Below are 19,172 nucleotides of genomic sequence, written 5' to 3' on the forward strand. Positions count from 1 at the left end.
AGTTCTTTATAAAGAGCCAACAGAACTTGAACTATACCACCCTTTAAAACACTGAAAATGACAGGTCATTTGCCTTCTAATATGCATTTAAAAATATGTAAATACAGCACACTCCTTTTAACAACGCTTGGCTCTGCAGGCCTCTGCCATGTTGTACAAAGATTCCTGAGGAAGTGATCTCACTGCTTCTGTTCATGACTTGGAAAACACAGGTAGAGCCCAGATCAAACACAAGAGGAAAGATTTTTTCTCTCTTCAAATTGCTTGTCCACTGCCAGGGACAGGGCCTGGAGGAAGCCCTCGATGGTGACGGTGGGGGCCTGGAAAAATATGCAGGAGTCGTGGGGTGACCCTTGTTCTTGGGAGCCACCGGCAGCACCCAGCCCATCCATGACACAGAGAGCAGAGGAGACAACTCCAGGCCACTGTTCTGTGTGAACTAAGCTCAGACCCGAGGGGCATGAGCACCACTGAGGCTTGTGAGCTCTTGATGTGTGTGAGCAGAAGCATACAGCATGGCCACCTCCTCCCTAAGGGCTTGAGAGGGCTCCACCGCTAGGGTATCAAGGCTAGTGCCTCCTACAGCCCCAAGAGCCTGTGCCTTTAGAAACTGAGGTTAAATAAGGCAGATATCCATCCCAATGGAACTAAGTGTGACTCCTAGCAGGTCCACACCCTGCTGGAGAGAGTGGGTGGTAGTGAGAAGAGTACCCAGAAGCAGAGGATGGCTGTGGAAAACGTACCTGAATGTACAGTGCATGAGCCAGAAAAGGGAGTTTCCTTAGGATGCGGCCGCTAAGGCCCTCGCTCTTCCTGTGAATGGAACCAAGTGCAGGGATGTCAATTCCATGTGAACAGTCATGTGTTTCAGGACTACTTTTCCCCTCCCGTGTCTCTCAATGTCCCTTCTCTCACAACCCCTCAAGTGGAGCTGGTCTCCTTTAGTCCTCAGCTACTGCTTCAAGTGGGCCAGGGTCCTTGCTGCCCCGATGGGCCACCTACGGGCACCACTGTGCTCAGGGACTGCAATGCCTGCCCAGCGCCATGGATTACCTCACATCTTTATTAATTTTTGTACAAATCTCTGAACTGTTCCCCTCTGTACCATCTCTCTAACAGATAATCCAAAAACAAAAAGAATACTGTTCTTTATGCTATTCCTTTGTTTAAAACCTTCCCCGTGCCTCATGGGCTCAGAATAAAGTTTAAACTGTCTGGTCAGAACTCGGAGGTTCCCTTCACTAGGTCCTCGGCAGTGTAACCCACCAAAGTCCCTGTATATATGGTGTCCACAGCCTTCCAGATTTCTCTCCAGTTTATCTGAATTCTAACTGTCCTTTGAGGCTCTGCTCCATTTTCCCACCTTCCCTTGATCCCCGAAGCCATCTGAGAGCTTGAAAGTGCTACTGACCCTGGACCTCCACCCACTGGTCCAGAAACCCAGGGCCTAGGAAGGTTGGAGGCCCTCAAAGCTCCCCCAGCCTCTGTGAGATGAGTTGGGATTCAACTCCGTTCCCGGACCCCAAAAACACGACCCCAGATGGCTACAGTCAATTATGACTCCGTTACTATAGCAAATGGATTTTTCAAGGTTACAAAAATGAGGTCCATTTGCACCTTGAAATTTCACTTAACAGGAGGCTCAACTTTGACACGTTGTTTTCAATGAAGCCAATCATCTCCAGCTCGCGGAGGGTCAGCAGCTGCTGGCGAGGGTATATGATCTGACACTGGGAAGATAGGGGGCAGAATGTACATGGTCAGCAACAGGATAGCACTGAGAGAACATAAACCACATCACATCTCACAGACATGCAATGGGGTCATTAAACACGTACAACTAACCAAGAAACAGGCTGGTTCCCCTCTCACAGGTGCCCGTGCGCACTCTCTCACACCACACACCTCCCCGCTTCTTCAAACAAAGACAAGAATACAAACAACACAACATGTCTCTGAAACAAGAAGCAACCCAGCCTTTTCTATGCTTTGGCCAACATGTGTCCTCACCATGTGTCAACATGGGAGTCCAATCTGGTATTCGGTCCCAAGGATGTGACACGACCTGTAGATGGCAGAGCTAGGCCCTGGAACCAGGACTTGGCCTACCTTTCAAAGGGGGTCTGTGTTTGTTGTTTTTAAGACTCTCTTTTGGTGGAATAACAGACCAAGGCTCATGGTCCATCTTGTAGACCACATGTCCGCACACTGGATGCTCTGCCAAGCAGCCACACTGAACTGTCAGACTGCCACAATGACCACTACTGAATGAATTTTAACATGAACTGTTTCAATTCAGGAACCAGGAGAGATGAGAGAGAAAGAATGGCTTTCTCCACATCTTTTGGAGGTTTGGTGAGGTTCATGGGTAAAATTAAGAAACAGGGTTTGTGTCCGTTGTGTTCTGACCCCTGCCTAACTAAGTGACTGGCTACCTTAGGCTCCCTGCAGCTTCCCCTGAGCTGCCCCCTGCCACTCCTCCCATTGACAGATGGTGGCCTCCAGGCTCATGCCATACTGGCAGACCTCAGTATCTTCACAGAGACAGCAAAAATCACATTTCAGCCTTCAGGACTAGCCATAGCTCCACCAAAACACTGGAATGCCTCAACTGCAATGCCTATAAACTATAAAAGAAACTACCCCTGTCCACATGCTCAACACCAAGAAAAAGTCTGTGCACTTGCCCAACCCTTAGGGCATCCCCTGGATACACAGCACAAGTGTAAGTGTGACCCCACACTGATAGCACTTGGTGACCTTCAGCAGACTCTGCCATCACAGTGGCTTCTTGAGAGTAATACCGCATTACAGCACTTCTGATGGTCATTTTGGGTCTCCAGTCAAAGCTCCATGGAGCCCCTCTCCCTCTCCCACACTGCAGAAAAGTAGGACACAGTGCACACACCAGGACAGTGCTCACCCAGCTCTGAGACCTGTGCTGAGGCCAGCTCTCCTGTCCCTGTCACAGAGGCTGTGTCATCCTTGTTGAGGATGAGGAGGCTCTAGATCCATGGTGCCAGGATCCTGGTGGATGAGGGGGGTGGGGGGTGGACGAGGGTTGATCCCACCCCAGAAGCAATTACAATGATGCTGTTACTATGATCACTATGTAAGTGCCTATTTGTTGGCTGGCTTGGTTACTGCCCATGGCTTCCCAGTGCCCAGAGCTCCTGGCACCGGGCACACGTCGGGTTCCTGTTAGACTGAATTATAAGAGACCGGCTGTGATTCTGTGCTCACTGCCATCACTAGAACATGGGACCAAAAGCACGTGAACACGGTAGCTGATGGCAGGCTGTGAACCTTTAGTCAGGATACCCTCCCTGTGAACTATGACCTCCCATTAAATAACCTCCCTCTCAACTACAACCTCCAGTCAGATGACCTTCCTGTGAATAATGACCTCTAGTCAGATGATCTCCCTGTGAAGAACGTCCAGTCAGATGACCTCATTATGAAGGACCTTGCAGTCAGGATGACCTTCCTATGAACCAGGACCAGGACTTCTACTGTTTTCTTTCAGGGGAGGAAAATGGGGCGCAGAGAGCAGGTCACTTGCAAAGCCCATGAGAACCAGAACTTGCCAGAAGAAATGTCAACCACAGCCCACACCCCTCCAACTCACTCATCACTTACAGGTAGGTCAAATAATCGTGATGATCATTTTGTGCCAGAAGAGCAAACATATTGAATCAGTGGCCATAAATACTTTGACTATTAACACAACTTGCCAAATAGAACTGAAATTTTCAATCTAAGAAAAATGGTTAATACCATGTCAAAACACCTTATTCCATATTGAAACTAGCTATTTTAAATTATGCCAGGGAATTAAAAAAAATGTAAGAAATTTACTGGTTAGTAGAGAGAGAGAAAAAAAAATCAAAGTACATACCTTCATCAGCTCTTCCAAACAGGACAGGTAGATTTTGAAGATGGCTGCAGCAGAGGGTGGCCCAATATACTGCCTGATGTCTGCCCTGTCCACGAAGGCCACGTCGATCCTCTCCGTGATGTTGGAGGTGGTCAGAATCACCACATTGGAGTGCCTGAGGCAGAGGAGGAAGGATCAGTCAACTGTGCCTCTGTGACTTGATAATATGCTACTCTACACTGGGAGTATCAAGGGGTGCCCTTGAAGGTTCCAAGTGTTTAAATGTTGCTCAGCTGGCTGCACTTTCTGTCCCAATATGAGCCCAGAAGGCCTCCTGAGGCCCTGCAACTCTGAGCTCCTGGCCACAACACAGTGTGCCAGGCCAACTCTCCAGGGGCCTTTGCTCTGGTAGCTTCTCTGCCTTTTAGAAAGCTCTCCTAGACACCTGCTGGCTATCCCCTCACTTCAATTGTGGTAAAGACCAAATCTCTGTAGCGCACCCCGGACCACCCATCGCCTGATCCCCCAGCACCCACACCCCTGCCGGCCTGGCTACAGCCACACAACTGCTCATCACACAACTCTCACCAACACACTACGGAGCTGATTTATCCCCTTTACCAGCTGCTTTTCCCTCTAGCTTCCAAGCGCCACAAGAGAGCCACCATTATCACTCGGCTCACTACATAAGCCAGCACAGAGCAGGCACAAGACGTCCTGGGGAGTATGCTTCCCAGCCTGGTGGGCTTGGGCACAGGGGATGTGGCAGCGCTGCCGTTGGGGCCCATAGTCAGCATACAGGTGGTCCATGGGCAGCTGTGTTGCCAGGGGAGCACCTAGGAAGATCAGCTTCACCCGGATTCTGGAAAGAGGTGCACAGCCCTCTGCAGGGTGAGCAGGGCGAGCCAAATGAAAGCACAGGGATTCCAGAAGCCCAGTGGCAGAAAAGACTGGTGTCGAGGCTGGCGAGCAGGCTGCTTGGTGCAGCACCCAAGTGGGGATGCAGAGGGAGCACATGGCTGGAAATGTACCCCAGGACGGGCTTTGTTACCAAGGGTCTGATGCATACAAAGGCAGATGTGCAAGGCTCGCCCAGAGAGGGACCTGAACCAGGATATGAAGAAATGTGAAGGGAGGTGAGAGAAATCAGAGGCACACGTGTCTCTGCTCCTTCCTGGGCCTACACACCCCAGTGACAGAAGTGTCAGGGTGACCCCATGTTCTGGCCTGAGCGGTGGTGCACGGCAGAGCTATTGGTGTCATGGGAACCCAGCAAATTGGGGTTTCAGGGCCAAATGAACAACTTGGGAGCATGTCTGATATCTGGTCATGGTGGACACACAGATCTGTGACAGGGACTTGCCCACCAGAATCTTGAGTGATGCCAGAGGACTGCAGGCTATGAACAGGCTATGCAGGGAACCCCTGAACAAAGTGAGGAAACAGCAGCAGCAGAAACTGAGGCAGTCAGGGGAGTCAAATGCTGTGGACATTTCCAGGAAGAGAAAACTGAGCACTTGGGTGAACAACGAGTAGTGGCAGGAGTAGAAACCAGTCAGGGAGGGACGGACGTAGCAACAAGGAGGGGGCTACACCTTCCACAAGGCTTTACTGTAGAAGGGTGAGAAGCAAGAGGCTTCTGCAGTTGACCCCAACTAACAACTACATTAGCAGGAAGCTACAGATATTCTCTATGGTCAAACAATGATGAAGGCTGAGATAAGATATTCCTTAGCATAATTTAGTTCATGTCACTCCACATTCAATAAGCTAGCTTCTGAATGATGCTTTAGAGCCCTGGCACCCTGGAATGAGGAAGAAACACCAGAGAACAAACACGAGGACCCTGGTTGCGGAGGGAGCACTGAAGTCCTGCAAAGAGTAACGCAGGGGCAGAGGCGGGGTCTCTGGTTTGAACATTTATTTCCTCATGAGTCAGGTTAGTAGGAGTCACTTTATAAAGCTGGATCACTTTTGGTACATTGAGCACAGGCCTTGCAGGACTAGACTTTGGAAATGTGAAATCTGGCCCTGTGAAGGACAAGCAAGTGATGCTCCACCTACCCAGTGCCAGCCCTTCACCCGTGACAGGCTAGTTGTGCTGGAGCTAGTGCATGATACAGCAGTGGGCACTCTTCATTTTATGTTTCCCTGCAGGGTGAGAGTGTTCACCATGCCCAAGTTCTGTTTGACATTTTTAATACTTAGTAAAAAGTGCTTAATTTCTAAAAAAGGCATTTAGTATATGCTGCCTCAAAAGAAAAAGAGCAACCACTCAATGCCAGAAGCCTTTTTAGTTAGGAGAGCTAGAGTAGGGTCCTGAGGTGTGTGATCCTCACAGCTTCTCTGTGACTTCTCACCTAAGGTCTGTGCGTCAGAGCCTTTATAGCCATGTGCCACATGATGATGTTTCTGTCAACAACAAACAGCGCATGCGATGGTAGTCCCATAAGATTATAATGGATTAGAAGCAAAAGGTTTATTTGCAACGTTAGAAGAAAAAGCTGTACCCGACTACAATATTGATTTTACTGCCAGCTCTGGGTGGTTTAAATAGATGAGAAAGCTCAGCAGGCTGTCTTCCCACTGTGCACCTGTCAATGGCTGGGACCCCAGAGCTGGCGAGACAGAGCGAGGAGGGGAGCCCAGGAGCCCACCTACCCCTATTATACATATTCATGCACACAAACTCACTTCATTTGTGTTTCTTCCTTTTATGTCTGTCTGTCTGTCTGTCTCAGGCTTTACCTCTCTGGTTCTCTTTTGATCTCTGCTCTCCTTTTCTCTTCCCTCCTCCTGATGTCTACTCTCCCTCCACAGCCCTCCCCTTGTTCCCCCAACATGAGTGCACACATATACTTTTCTCTTGTATACCATGTTTTTACTGGACCTTTTCTATGTTTAGGTATGTTCAGATACACAAATACTTCCCCTGTATTACAAATGCCTACAGTATTCAGCACAGTAACATGCTCTACAGGCTTGTGGCCGAGGTGCAATAGGCTGTATCATATAACCTATGTGTGCGTGGGCTATGCCATCTGGGTTTCTGTGTGCTCTACGATGTTAACGCAACAGCAAATCACCTAATGATGCATTAAGTGGCATGTGACTGTATTACCTCTTAATCTGATCGATTTGGGTCAAGACAGCATTGACCACACGGATGGCATCTGAAGGCTCAGTGCCTGCCCTGCAGGCATTACGGGCAGCTGTGAGGCTCTCCACCTGTGGGAACAGAGCAATGGATCAAAAATTACAGCACCTGGCCCCACGGGGCAGCCATGGAACACATTAACTGAGCAAGTGAATGAACAAATGAATGGATGTACGGATGCCTGGGTATGCCAGGGGTTCCGCATGTGGGATGCCAAGGAAGACAGGATTGCATGAGACAGTGACTACCCGATGGAGGCTGGACTGAGCAAGGGGCGGTTGTACCCTGGCAACAAGAGGCATTGAGTTTTGAATTTCCTCTATTGCAGGTTTCACATCTGAACATGCCTACCTCGTCAATCAGCACGAACACCAGAGCGTCTTTGTCATCAATTAGATCCTGGATCTTCTGGAACATCTTAGTTACTAGCTTGCCACTCTGGAACCAAAACACTCTTAGTGTTGATCTGCATTCTTCATGCTGCCTGGTGCACACATGGCCCAGCCTGGCATCACTCTGACCCCAGGTGTTCCCACAAGCCCACCGTCTGCTGATGGCCCTTGGAGAACTCACTACATCAGAGAAGCCAGGTCTGCAGGGGTGGAGGTCAATCCAAATGCCCTCTCTCCCTGCTTTATGTGCCAGGACACTGAGACTTGATCCCACACTGACTCCTGTCCAGGGCCACATGGCTTACCTGTCTGCTTTCCTCTTGCGAGGAAGCTGTCCTCACAACTGGGAATGAGATGAATTATGAGTGCAAACCAGCTGGGCACAGCCCTTACAGATACTCTCTGTCCCCATTCCCATCCACCAGAAGGGCCTACTGACAGGGCTTCCTGGAGCAGAGCATTTCAGTAGTGAAGGACACCTGTGAGGTCACCTTGTCCAAGCCCCTCAGTGCACAGTTGGCTGAATATGGCTCAGAGCCCCGAGGGCATGCTCAGCTGAAGAGTTAGAAATCGGGGTGTCCCCTTCTCCTAAGACAATGTTGAATGTCCTTTCCCACCCAAAGGCCTAGACGTGCCCAACCTCTTGGGCCTCAGACTATTTCCAAGTTACTGCTTAGCTCTAGAAGTCTCCTTTGACCACAAAGTCAGCTGCACAGAAAGTTTGCTTAGTATACAGGACAGCTTTTCAACTACATGGCTGACAACCCAGAGAATTAGAATATTAATACTTACTTCTGAAAACCACTTAGAAAAGAGACTGTGGCTGTTTATTTCAATTAATTGTCCATACCGGTACCTAGGATGATAAAAAAGAGTTAAGACAATTACTTTGCAAATTAGTCGTCCCACATCCACAGTAGCAGCACTTTTGCTCATTAAATACAACGTCTCTCAGCTGCCCAGCATGGTGAAAATTGCTAATTTGTTAAGAGAGAATCAAGGTACCCAGCACTCTGCATACTAAATAAGTATAAAAAATTTAACAGAATGCAACCAACAGTTCTGGTTAAAGCAAATTAAAATTTTCAAACTGAATAATATCTTCATTTAAACAAGAGTAATATCCCTCTAATTTTTAATCTACTTGTAATTTATATTTATGTTTAAAAAGTACTACTGATACTAATATAGCAAGTAAATCTAAACAAGCATCAGAAGTTTTGGCTAGAGCTGAATATTTTTTCCCCCTTCCACAAAACCTTAAAGAATGTGACAATTTGTTTTCCAGCACAAACTCTAGCACTCTGGATATTCAGATGGCAAAAAGTGAACCTTACACACTAACTGAATGACATCCAGCACTAACACTCCAGTCACTCAGGAGGCAGCTGAGAAGTCTGGACACACTTAGCTTTGACTAGAATCACACAAGAAACCTGACTGAGACAGGACAGAAGTTGACACCCAGGTATTCTCCACAGTTTCTTTCATGTCAAAAGTCTACAGAAGAAAATGAATTACTTTCAAAAAGTATCACTGACTTTCCATTTAAAAAAGAGAGGAAGACCATTTACTAATTCTGTTCACAAAAGAAGAGAGAGGATAGACAATGTAACAAAATAAAAACTGGGTTCAGTATTAAACAAAGTTAATTGATTATAAAACATTTTAAGTAAAGTAAGCAACAAAGGCTTGCTAAAGCTTCTTTTTGCAATTTGTGAGACACAAAATAAATATACATTTCCAGATATTTGTACAGTCATGTGTCACTTCACAACGGGGATACATTCTGAGAAAATGCATAGTCAGGCGATTTCGTCACTGGGAGAACATCACAGAGGCACGTACGCAGATCTGGGTGCACAGCCCACTGCTCCTGGGCCACCAGCCTATACAACCTGTTATTGTGCAAAACAGCACAAGATTAAATCAAGCACAAGAGAAAATGATGCCATCAAGAGACACGGTAATCACAAGATGTATGATGCCAGCATAATGAGGCATAACACTATTTTATAGAAAACTTTTTATAAGTAGAAAGAGTAGACTGTAAAATAACAATAAAAAGTATATTACAGTAAGCATATAAACCAGTAGCATAGTTGTTAATTATCAAGTATTATATACTGTACGTAACTGTGTACTGTACTTGTACATGACTAGCAGCACAGTAGGTTTGTTTACACCAGCATCACCATGAACATGTGAATAGTGCGTTGTACTGACATTATGATGGCTACAATGTCACTAGGCAAAAGGAATTTTTCAGCTTATGGGATCACCGTCATATATCCAATACACCGTTTACCAAAACATAGTTATACAGTGCATGACAGTACTGGGAAAACTTGTTTTGTGATAACATCTTCACTCTCTGGTATGATAGGAAACTGCCCCTAGAGATCTTTAAACACATTTCAATATGTCAAGACAAGGGAAAAGTTGTTAAGCATAAAATAAAGGATTAAAAAAAGCAATTTCCCTATGTAAAAAATACTTACAAGACATTTTGAAATGAAAGTAAGTATTTAAATGTAAACTTCACAGAATTTCCTTTTCTAAAGCCAAACAGGAGTAACAGGTACCAGACTTACCCTCTGCTTTCAACAATTAGAAAACTGCATGGAATAAATGAGACAATATCTATGAAGGGCGCTGGACAACAGGACAGGCACCAGAGGACCTCAGAGAAAGGAAATAAGGTAAGCACTACAATCACCAGGCTTTCTGCCTGGAGCACCTGGAGAGGACTCAGGAAGAGCACAGACATTGTGCTGAACTGAGGAAACAAAAATCAGTTCAAAGAGCCTGAGGCAGCAGGACGCTGCAGAGCAGAGGTCCAAAGGGGAGGCAGATTTTCAGGAATAAAGCACCAGAAACCACCCTGCAGTCCCTCTAAGTGTTCACTGAACACTTGGACACCTATGGGCAGGGAAATCCATGAGGCTTTCCAGACCTGAGAGCTAAGCAGTTCCTGGAGCTCACATAGACAGCCAAGGGGGAGAATACTTGTTATTCATTCACAGTGTTCAACTGAGACCCCAGCAGGGGCCCACTTGAGAATTAAAACTAGGCTACACTTAAGACATCTTGCTAACAAAGCTTAAAAACAAACCTCAAAAGGATCAAATAAATCATGAGTAACTGAAATGCCTACCAGAACAAGACCCAACAGTCTTTACAGAGCCCAGACACTTCAAATCACAATGTCCGCATTCAAACAAAAATTACTTGACATGTCGAGAGCATAAAATGTGTCCTGTAACCAGAAGAAATACAACAGACTCAAATAATGATTATGAACTTAGTCAACAAGAACATTAAAACAGTTTTTATAAATTGTGCAAGGGTTTTAACAGAACATAGTGAAAAGTATAAAAGGAACCAGAGAGAACCTCAAAGAAAAATATTCACTATCAGATATGAAAATTTTACTGACTGGAATTCAAAGCAAATTAGATACTGCAGAAAAACTGTCCAAAATGAAACACACGCAGAAAAATTTTTATACCTGAAAAAACAAAAGAGCATACCAATGGCCTCTGAAACAGTAACACACAAGCTATTACTCAAATACATGGACTCTCAGAAGAGGGGTGGGGTGGGGGGCAAGGAAATGATGGTCACCTATTTCCCAAATGTGATGAAACCATAAACCTGAAAACAGGAATCAAGGAGAAACAGACAAATCCACTCTTAGATACTTGGCCATTCCTTTCCAGTCAGTGACAGAATAGCAGACTAGACCATCAAGCAGGCACATCAAGTACCCTGAGCTGACATCCACAGAACATACCATCCAAGAAGAGCAGAAACACTTTCTCTGAAGTGCACATGAAACAGTCAGCAGGGCAGTTCATGTGCTGATCATTAAGCAAGTCTCCATAAATTTAAAAAAACCCAAAATCATAACTCACGACTAAGTTGAGTGTAGAGGAATTAATTTACATTGAGAGAGGGACCTTACTTGTCATGTCAAGTTATTGAAAAAAAAGGACAGCTTTCACTATTATAAAGGGAAAGCAGGAAATCCTATTCCTGCTACTTCCCTCTTTCAAATCACCCAGGTTACCTGCTTGAAAGTCGAATGGTCAATTTCTGGGCCAGAGCTCTGCACAGGGATGTTTTTCCAGTTCCCGGAGGACCTGTAACAAAATTTAAGCAAGTGCATGTTTAAGTCAGTGCTATACCAAACTTCTTAAAACAACAGCAGTTGCATTTTCCACAGAATACAAAATAAGGAGAGAGTTCAATACTTTGAATGTTCTTACAAGCACTGCTTGTTACCTCACAATGAAATCTGCTGGCAGAGTAAGTGCCATAAAATATTACTAATACACTTTAAAGAAGTCTTTCTTCCTTTCTTCCTAATTTGAATTTAACTTGTGTTTCTGGTCTGAGCTCCCACTGCCACTGGTACAAGCCCTGCTTCTGGACCCAGGGGCCCGCTCAGCAGTCTAAGTGAGCACTGCATTTCCTGGTCTCACATCTTCACTGACACCCTCCTTGTCCCCACATGTCCTCTCAGTGGCAGCTTTCAAAGGTCAAACGCACCTTTCCAGCTAATCATGAGGACTCTCAGGCACTGAAGTTTGCCCTGCCTGCAGCCCACAGCCGCACCATCTGTCACTATGGCTATTTCTACATGGGCCCGCACCCCATACTAAACCTGAGGATGCAGGAGAGGACCCTTGCCTGTACAACTTCTTGCTCTGTGTGTCACCTAGTATGCCTTGCAGAGGTTCTGAGGTGACCAATGCATAAGAACAAATGCATCTAATAGAAAATGCTGATATGTTGAACTTTGATTTTCTGTAAGCATATTCAGTAACAAAAGAGAAAATATGTAATAAGTTCTAAATGAAAAATAATTGAAATACCTATCGATTGCCTACTCTAATCTTGGTATCAGGACAACGTGCTGAGGTATCTGCTATTTAAAAGACAACTTTTCTTAAGGTGCATATAAGTGTACAACCTTAATGACATAAAGAGACTAGTTACTCTGAACTCCTACATCATTATAATTTGGGTATCCTATATTTCTTTCCATCCAATGTTAAGAAAAATACCCACTATATTCCACCGAGGATTTCTATGAAGTATGGTTTTGCAGTTTACTACTCACAAAGAAAAGCTCTAAGAATGTTACAAAGAAATATGAGACACTTTCTTTTCCAGGAGTTTATGATCAGTTGGGGAAATAAGAGTTAATTGAAAAGTTTAATAATAATACAAAAAGTCACAAGGCAGTAACTGGGTAGCTGCCAAACGATGGGTCACGTAACAAATACCCAGAGAAATGTGAGCTGCCATCAGCTTCACACAGAAGGAACATTTTAGGACAACTCTGGCTCCACGAACAAAACTGCTGTAGCTCTTCACAGAAGAACAAAGGTATGAGTAAAGCCTGACATCACACAGTCTATCTTGTAAAATGCAACCCCACATGCTTTACCATGAAGCAGCACCACCCGGTTCCAAGTGATGAGATTGCTGTCGACGTTCCTGTCTGAAAACAGTAATGCTGTCATCACATAATCGAGGAGCTGAGTAAAGAAAGGAAAAATACAGATAAAGAAGCCAATAGGGGAAGGTTCCCACTATGTGTGCTCTTACATGAAGAGCAGGGACAGGAGCAAGGCAGCCCTCCAGCAACTACCACCACCAAACACTTCCTGGATACATCACAAGCTTTCATTTTAGAATGGAACTTTAAACAAAAGAGGGTAACTGCTGGCTATTACCATTATAAGCATAAAAGATAAACAGAAAGACACTTTTATTTAGAATGCCGAGATCACACAAAATAACTAAGGGACTCTCCCTGCTGGTGTGGCTCAGTGGGTTGAACGTTGTCTCATGACCTGAAAGGTCACCAGTTCAATTCCTGGTCAGGGCGCATGCCTGGGTTGTGGGCCAGGTCCTCAACTGGGACATGCAAGAGGCAACCAATTGATGTTTCTCTCACACATCAATATTTCTCTCCATCTTTTTCTCCCTCCCTTTCCTTCTTTCTAAAAATAAATAAATAAATAAATAAAATCTTACAGAAAAAAAAAAACCCAACTAAGGGACTTATCAAGCAGGAGAAGTAGGCAAGCACATGGCACACTTACTGAAAGCAGTCAGGACTCCCTTGTCTTGCTGTGGCTGCCCAGAGCAGCCTAGAGGGGCAGGATACAGACTTCTGGCATCCCCCACACCATGCAGAAGGACCCTTCCCCTTGGAGTGGGTTCACACACGCTGGTACCTGCTCTGTTTGCCCTGTGGCACAGTTCCCTCAGCTCCCATGGGCTCCTAAGAGGGAAGCTCCACAGAAGCTGTCTTCATATTTGGTACCCTCCCTCTTCCCCCTCAGGGGATGCCCCAGAGGCCAGCTCTACTTGGGAGCAATCCCAGAGGGCGGACATCCAGAATCCTGGCTGCTGGCAGCTCCCAAAAGCCCATTTAAGTCAAAGAGCTCTGAGGTGGTGGAGAGCAACACAATAATTTTGCTTCAAATAACAGGGACTTTGGGGGAAAAGTGCAACTTACATGAGATTTGATTTCCACATCATACACCAGGCTGTCCCACAGCCCATGGAATTCAGCTGTGACAGAATAAAACAAAAACTTAACTTCAGAAGAGCAAGCATTACACCTACCAGCTAGGTCTGCCCCGGGCTGCCAATGCTCTCCCCTCCTCCACACATGGTATGCTAAGGGTCTGATTACAGGGAAGTTACATTTTTTTAAGTTTTTCTTGAAATTAAATACATAAAATAAAAGCCAGTTACATTGGACTCCTGACAGATAATAACTGGGTAAGAGTTTTTGTCATGTTATTATGCAGAGTTGTCTTTTATGGACCCACGCTTTACACAGCACAGACCCTGAATCCACCACTCTCCCTATAAGCCAACACTTGGGCAAGGCAGACCAGCAGGTCTAGTCTAGCCATTAGGACATCAGACATAAAACCCGATGACAGAGTTAACCCCAGGACTCTGCCTGCAAGAACACATTGGCAAGTCCACAAACAAGCATCAAGGCAGAAGGAGGAAGAAGTAGTCTTCTTTCCTGACCAATTGGGCAGGAAAGAAGAGTTGGTCACCTTCTCAACAAATACCATCTGTGAAGAAACAGTCCAAAGGAACCCTCTACTTTATTCTTTGTAATATACTTACCATTTTATATGAGATAAAAATGCCCTGACGTCCTACAAAACAAACAAAATCTCTCTGGTTAACTGACTTGGCAACTCTAAGGTGTGCGTCATCCTCTGACCTCGTGTGGACAATCTACTTACTGTTACTATCACACATACCTGCAGGGAGAACCCAATGATTTGCTGCAATTATATTTTCTGTCTCTTCTTCCAAATTTTCACTGATGGGGCCGTCTTCACTTAGGTGGAAGATGTGAAGTGCAATAGTGCATGCGCTCAAATCGATGGGCTGTGATGAGAAAATCAAATAAATTTACACAAATGGAAAAACCACTCACTTTCTAATTCTGAAGTCTGTTTTTTAAAATCCTCACCTGAAAACATGCTCATTGATTTTAGAAAGAGGGGAAAAGAGGGAGAGAAACTTCGATATGAAAGAGAAATATTGATCGGTTGCTTCTTTTATGTGCCCATTAGGAAACAAACCTGCAACCTAGGCACATGCCCTGACCGGGAATCAAACCGCTTTACAGTACAATGCTCCAGACAACTGAGCGACACTGGACAGGGCTCTAAAGTTCATTTTTAATAGTAAAATCCAAAAATAAAGACTTAAGGTGCAGTATGTTCAAAACTAGTTCTGAGATTAGATAAAACACTATTATTTTATTTCAGACTTAGAATTAGCTCTTTTAAAAATATTTACCCCTCCCCTTTTACTACCTAACATCTGAAAAAAAAACTTTATTGTTTTTATAATTACAAAAGTAACACATGCTTGTTGAAAAAATTGCAACTATAGAATGGAAAATGTCAAAGTTTCCTACATCCAATCTCATAACATTAGTCTATAGCACATCCACAAAAGTGATTCTATCACAGCTTTCTACCCTTGCTTTTCCCACTTACTGGAGCTTAGAGACATTTTATGTTGTAGATAGATAACTTTCTTTTTCATGGTTATATCATATTTGGTGTGAATGTGCCAGATGTTTACCAACCTGTTATGGATAGTTTAAATATTTCAAATTGTTAGCTACTATTAACAATAGTATTTGTTCCTATATCTCTACAAAATTACAGAGTTATCTGTTAAGATAAATTCTTTGAGGCGCAGCCCTGGCTGGTGAGAGGCTTAGAGGATTGAGTGCCGCCCAGTGAACCAAAGTGTCACTGGTTCGATTCCCAGTCAGGGCACAGGCCTGGGTTGTGGGCCAGGTCCCCACTGGGGGGCGCTCAAGCGGCAACCACACACTGATGTTTCTCTCCCTCTTTCTCCCTCCCTTCCACTCTAAACATAAAATCCTACCAAAAAAAAAAAAAAAGAAGAAAAAAAATTCCTTGAGGTGGATCTGCAGTCAAAGATGTTTAGTGGGTAGCACCCATGCCCTCCAGTTACGCTGTGCTAACTGTCCCTCCACAAGTGTCGGAAAGCTCTCCAGTTCCCCTCAGGCTGACCAAAATCAAATACAGTGGCATCAGATATCAGGATGGGTAGAACTCCAACAATGCCACGAATGTTGGTCGTAATATAAGAATGGGGAGGTCCACCACATAAGCATTATTTTAGTGCCATATCAATTCTTCCAAATTGACTCTTTATAAGAATAGAAATTGTCCAGGTATCAGTGACACACATTCCTGAGGTAGACACTTTGGGTTGCTTTTACAGTGGTAGAACTGCCACAACGCATCCACAGCTACACAAAGCTCTTCTTAGCTCCCACACATGAACTCTGTAAGATGGTGGCTGAGGCAGTCCGTACGGTGGACTAGATGAAGTTTCAAGAAGGCAAGCCCATTTCCTCATTTCTGTTGTCCCTACACATCCTATGGTCCTAACGCACGCTGAGCTCTCCATAAATATTTTTTTATTGAAAGAATAAGAGAGAAGGCTCACAGACCTCATCAGTGCAGCCCCACTGTTCTACGGAGCTGCATTTTAATTCCTGGTTTCCAATCCCTCCCCGACTGTATTGACAGCACGCTGAAACTGGGGCCAAGTCCACTCCCAGCATCTGGCTCCCGCCAGAGAGCCAGTACTTGCCTGATCATCAAACCGACAGGTAAGCAAAGCAAACCAGTTTCTGTCATACACTATGAAAGCAGCAAGCAGACTCAGGGCACCAAATTTCTACTCAGGTAAGGGTTAACTGTTTCTTCACACTGGAAGTTAGTAACTTACCTGTGGGTCTTTGATCTTTAATTCCGTGTCAACAATAGACACAGACTGCACATTCCTGGTCAGAAAAGGTTCATCAAATTCGGTCCACGTGTAATCTCCAAATACAATATTATGCCTGTTAAGGAGCTTTCTAACACTCAGCTTTATATCTTCTTTTTTTGCTGTGCTGGACAAACAAAACACATATATCGGTTGTAGGTTAAGGACCAAGATTTAAACAATACTTTTTTAAAAAAAAGAAATCAGGGCATACATACGAAAGTGCAGCACTTAAGAGGAACGGCGAAGGGGACCTGCCTGGGGATCAAAGATAGAGTCACTCACTACTGCCTACTTGCCTTGTGGCCAGGGAGCAACCCAAGGGCTTTGTGCTTCAGCTCTGCATCAGATAAATGGGGCAGTAGCAAGACTTCTTGCTACATTAGGTTACTATAAAGATTAGTCAATACATTCAAAGATTTAGGACAATGCCTGGTACATAGTAAGCACTCAATAAATGTCGGCTGTTCCTATTATTAGTGAAAGAAGGAAACCCCACAGCTGTGGGATCAGGTCAGGAGTCTGCATTTTAACAAGTGTCCAAGGCCTGGCATTCACTCTGAGAAAACCTGGCTCCGCTCAGCCCACCTTGCCACCTGACAGCCATGCGGACTGGTTCTGAGATCACACTGAGAGCTCTGAGTATATGGCTCGTTCCAACTTTCCGCTTTCCTGGGCTGCGCCCGACAAGGCTCTGCGTGGGTCCCGTTCAGGGTCAGCCCAGATGGGTCTGGACCGAGTTCGGCGCAGTAGGCTCCGGTCAGGGTCTGGACCAAGGGTTATCGGTCAGGGGCACGCAGGTGCCGAATCCGCTCAGGGCTATCCGGGTTCTATCGGGTCGGGTCGGCTCACCTGCCGCTCCGCTGGTGCACTTCCACATGGACTATCGGCGTCTCAGCCACACAGGGCAACGCCTGCTTTAGGTCCCCCACGGCCTGGTCCATGGCGCCACCGCCGCCACGAGCCCCGGGTAGACGGCCCGAGCGTGGCCGCCGCCTGACGCCCGGCGCCGCCACCACATCCAACACCAGTGGCTCCGCCACAGCCGCCACAAGGCCCGCCGGCCCCGCCCGCACTTCGAATCTGCCGCGCGCGGCGCTCCGTCCCCTGACCCGGAAGCACTCGTGCCAGTGAGCCAAGGGGCCACTTCCGGGCGCAAGGTCCGCTTCCGGCGCGGCCCCAAGACCTCCAGAAGCTGAGACCGGCGGCGAGCCAGGGCCGTGGGGGCGGTGCCCACGCTCCTGCCGCGTTCGCTGCTGTCCACGGTCCCGCGCTCTGCCTCGTAACCGCAATGGGCAAGAAGCACAAGAAACACAAGACCGAGTGGCGCTCGTCGTACGAGGGTGAGGGAGAGGGCGCGCTTTGTGACGCCGGGCTGGGTGGGCGTTCGCGCGGGCGGACGGGCGGGCCACGGTCCCGGGGAAACGCTAAGGATCCCGGGCTCGCGGTCTTTCGTGGGGGGCGGGGTCCCGGGCTCGCGGTCTTTCGTGGGGGGCGGGGTCCCGGGCTCGCGGGGTGGGGACTTGAGTTTTCTGTCTGGTCCACCTCCAAAGTCCTGGAGAAAAGCCAAGCATCTGAATTGGCTTGGGGCTGGGTCTCCGGGAGGTCTTATCACTTTGTCCTTCCCTGCCTGGTCGTGGTCCTGCAGCAGTACGTTACGTGTTAGCGGACAACAAGGGGGTAGACAGGGGCCGGGGGCTTTGGGATGCGGGATCCGTCTGTGGGGTCCCAACTCCTGGCCTTGTTGCTCCCCCTGGTCTTGTTGCTTTCCCCTCTCTGTGGCTCCCTGAGGATAATGCAGTGTGAGGGAGAAGGAAATGGAGACGAAAGGGAAATAACACTCAGCCACTGTCAGCTTTGCCCAGCCGTCTTTTTCTAATGTTTTTAGCATTTCTCTGCTCCGCCTTAGTAAGGCCAGCCCTCTAGGGCTCCATAGTAGCACCCATACATTCGGCCAGCCGTGCCACCCACCTGGGTGATGTTTTCTCTAAGCATGCACTGTGAGGGCCACGGTTTCTGTCTCTACAGATTATGCAGACAAGCCCTTGGAGAAGCCCCTGAAGCTGGTCCTCAAGGTTGGAGGAAGTGAAGTGACTGAACTCTCTGGATCTGGCCATGACTCCAGTTATTATGATGACAGGTCAGACCATGAACGAGAGAGACATAAAGAAAAAAAGAAGAAGAAAAAGAAAAAATCAGAGAAGGAGAAATATATGGACGATGAAGAAAGAAGGAAGCGAAAGGTAAAAGGGGGTGGGGTGGCCAGCTTGTGCTGACCCCAAAACCCCTGGTGTGGCAGACAGAAGGAGTGCTACAGGGCTTAGGAAAGGGGGTGTTTTGTTTGTAGTGAAACAGACCACAAAGGTAGTTG

The 19,172-nt window shown here is 46.4% G+C and overlaps 2 protein-coding genes across 4 annotated transcripts in view; one reads left to right on the top strand and one right to left on the bottom strand.

The window, feature by feature from the left end:
• Positions 1-224: 224 nt before the first annotated feature.
• TRIP13 (thyroid hormone receptor interactor 13) lies at positions 225-17,749 on the bottom strand. Its single transcript, XM_054578223.1, has 13 exons — positions 17,654-17,749; positions 16,763-16,928; positions 14,737-14,866; positions 13,965-14,020; positions 12,885-12,975; positions 11,499-11,571; positions 8,219-8,282; positions 7,386-7,472; positions 6,999-7,105; positions 3,899-4,052; positions 1,618-1,730; positions 744-813; positions 225-320 (listed from the first exon to the last, which is right to left on the bottom strand). Exons 1-13 carry the CDS (start codon positions 17,743-17,745, stop codon positions 225-227), a joined length of 1,299 nt encoding a protein of 432 aa, XP_054434198.1. The 5' UTR covers positions 17,746-17,749.
• Positions 17,750-17,952: 203 nt separating this feature from the next.
• BRD9 (bromodomain containing 9) overlaps positions 17,953-19,172 on the top strand; it is a 29,110-nt gene continuing 27,890 nt past the window's right edge. For all 3 annotated transcript variants that reach the window (XM_054578358.1, XM_054578359.1, XM_054578360.1), the window contains exons 1-2: positions 17,953-18,144; positions 18,830-19,044. In XM_054578358.1, coding sequence (XP_054434333.1) covers positions 18,093-18,144; positions 18,830-19,044 — 267 coding nt within the window. In that variant the 5' untranslated portion in view covers positions 17,953-18,092. The remainder of the gene's footprint in view (positions 18,145-18,829; positions 19,045-19,172) is intronic.

This window comes from Pteronotus mesoamericanus, unplaced genomic scaffold (assembly GCF_021234165.1).
Source record: "Pteronotus mesoamericanus isolate MK-2021 breed Mesoamerican mustached bat unplaced genomic scaffold, CSHL_Meso_final contig_50, whole genome shotgun sequence".
Lineage (NCBI taxonomy): Eukaryota > Metazoa > Chordata > Mammalia > Chiroptera > Mormoopidae > Pteronotus > Pteronotus mesoamericanus.

Coding starts and splice junctions, on each gene's coding strand:
- TRIP13 (XM_054578223.1), bottom strand. CDS start 17,745: ATGGACCAGGCCGTGGGGGACCTAAAGCAGGCGTTGCCCTGTGTGGCT. Junction 16,929..17,653: donor GTGCACCAGCGGAGCGGCAG/GTGAGCCGACCC, acceptor TTGTTTGTCCAG/CACAGCAAAAAAAGAAGATA. Junction 814..1,617: donor CTGTTAAGTGAAATTTCAAG/GTGCAAATGGAC, acceptor TTCCATTCACAG/GAAGAGCGAGGGCCTTAGCG.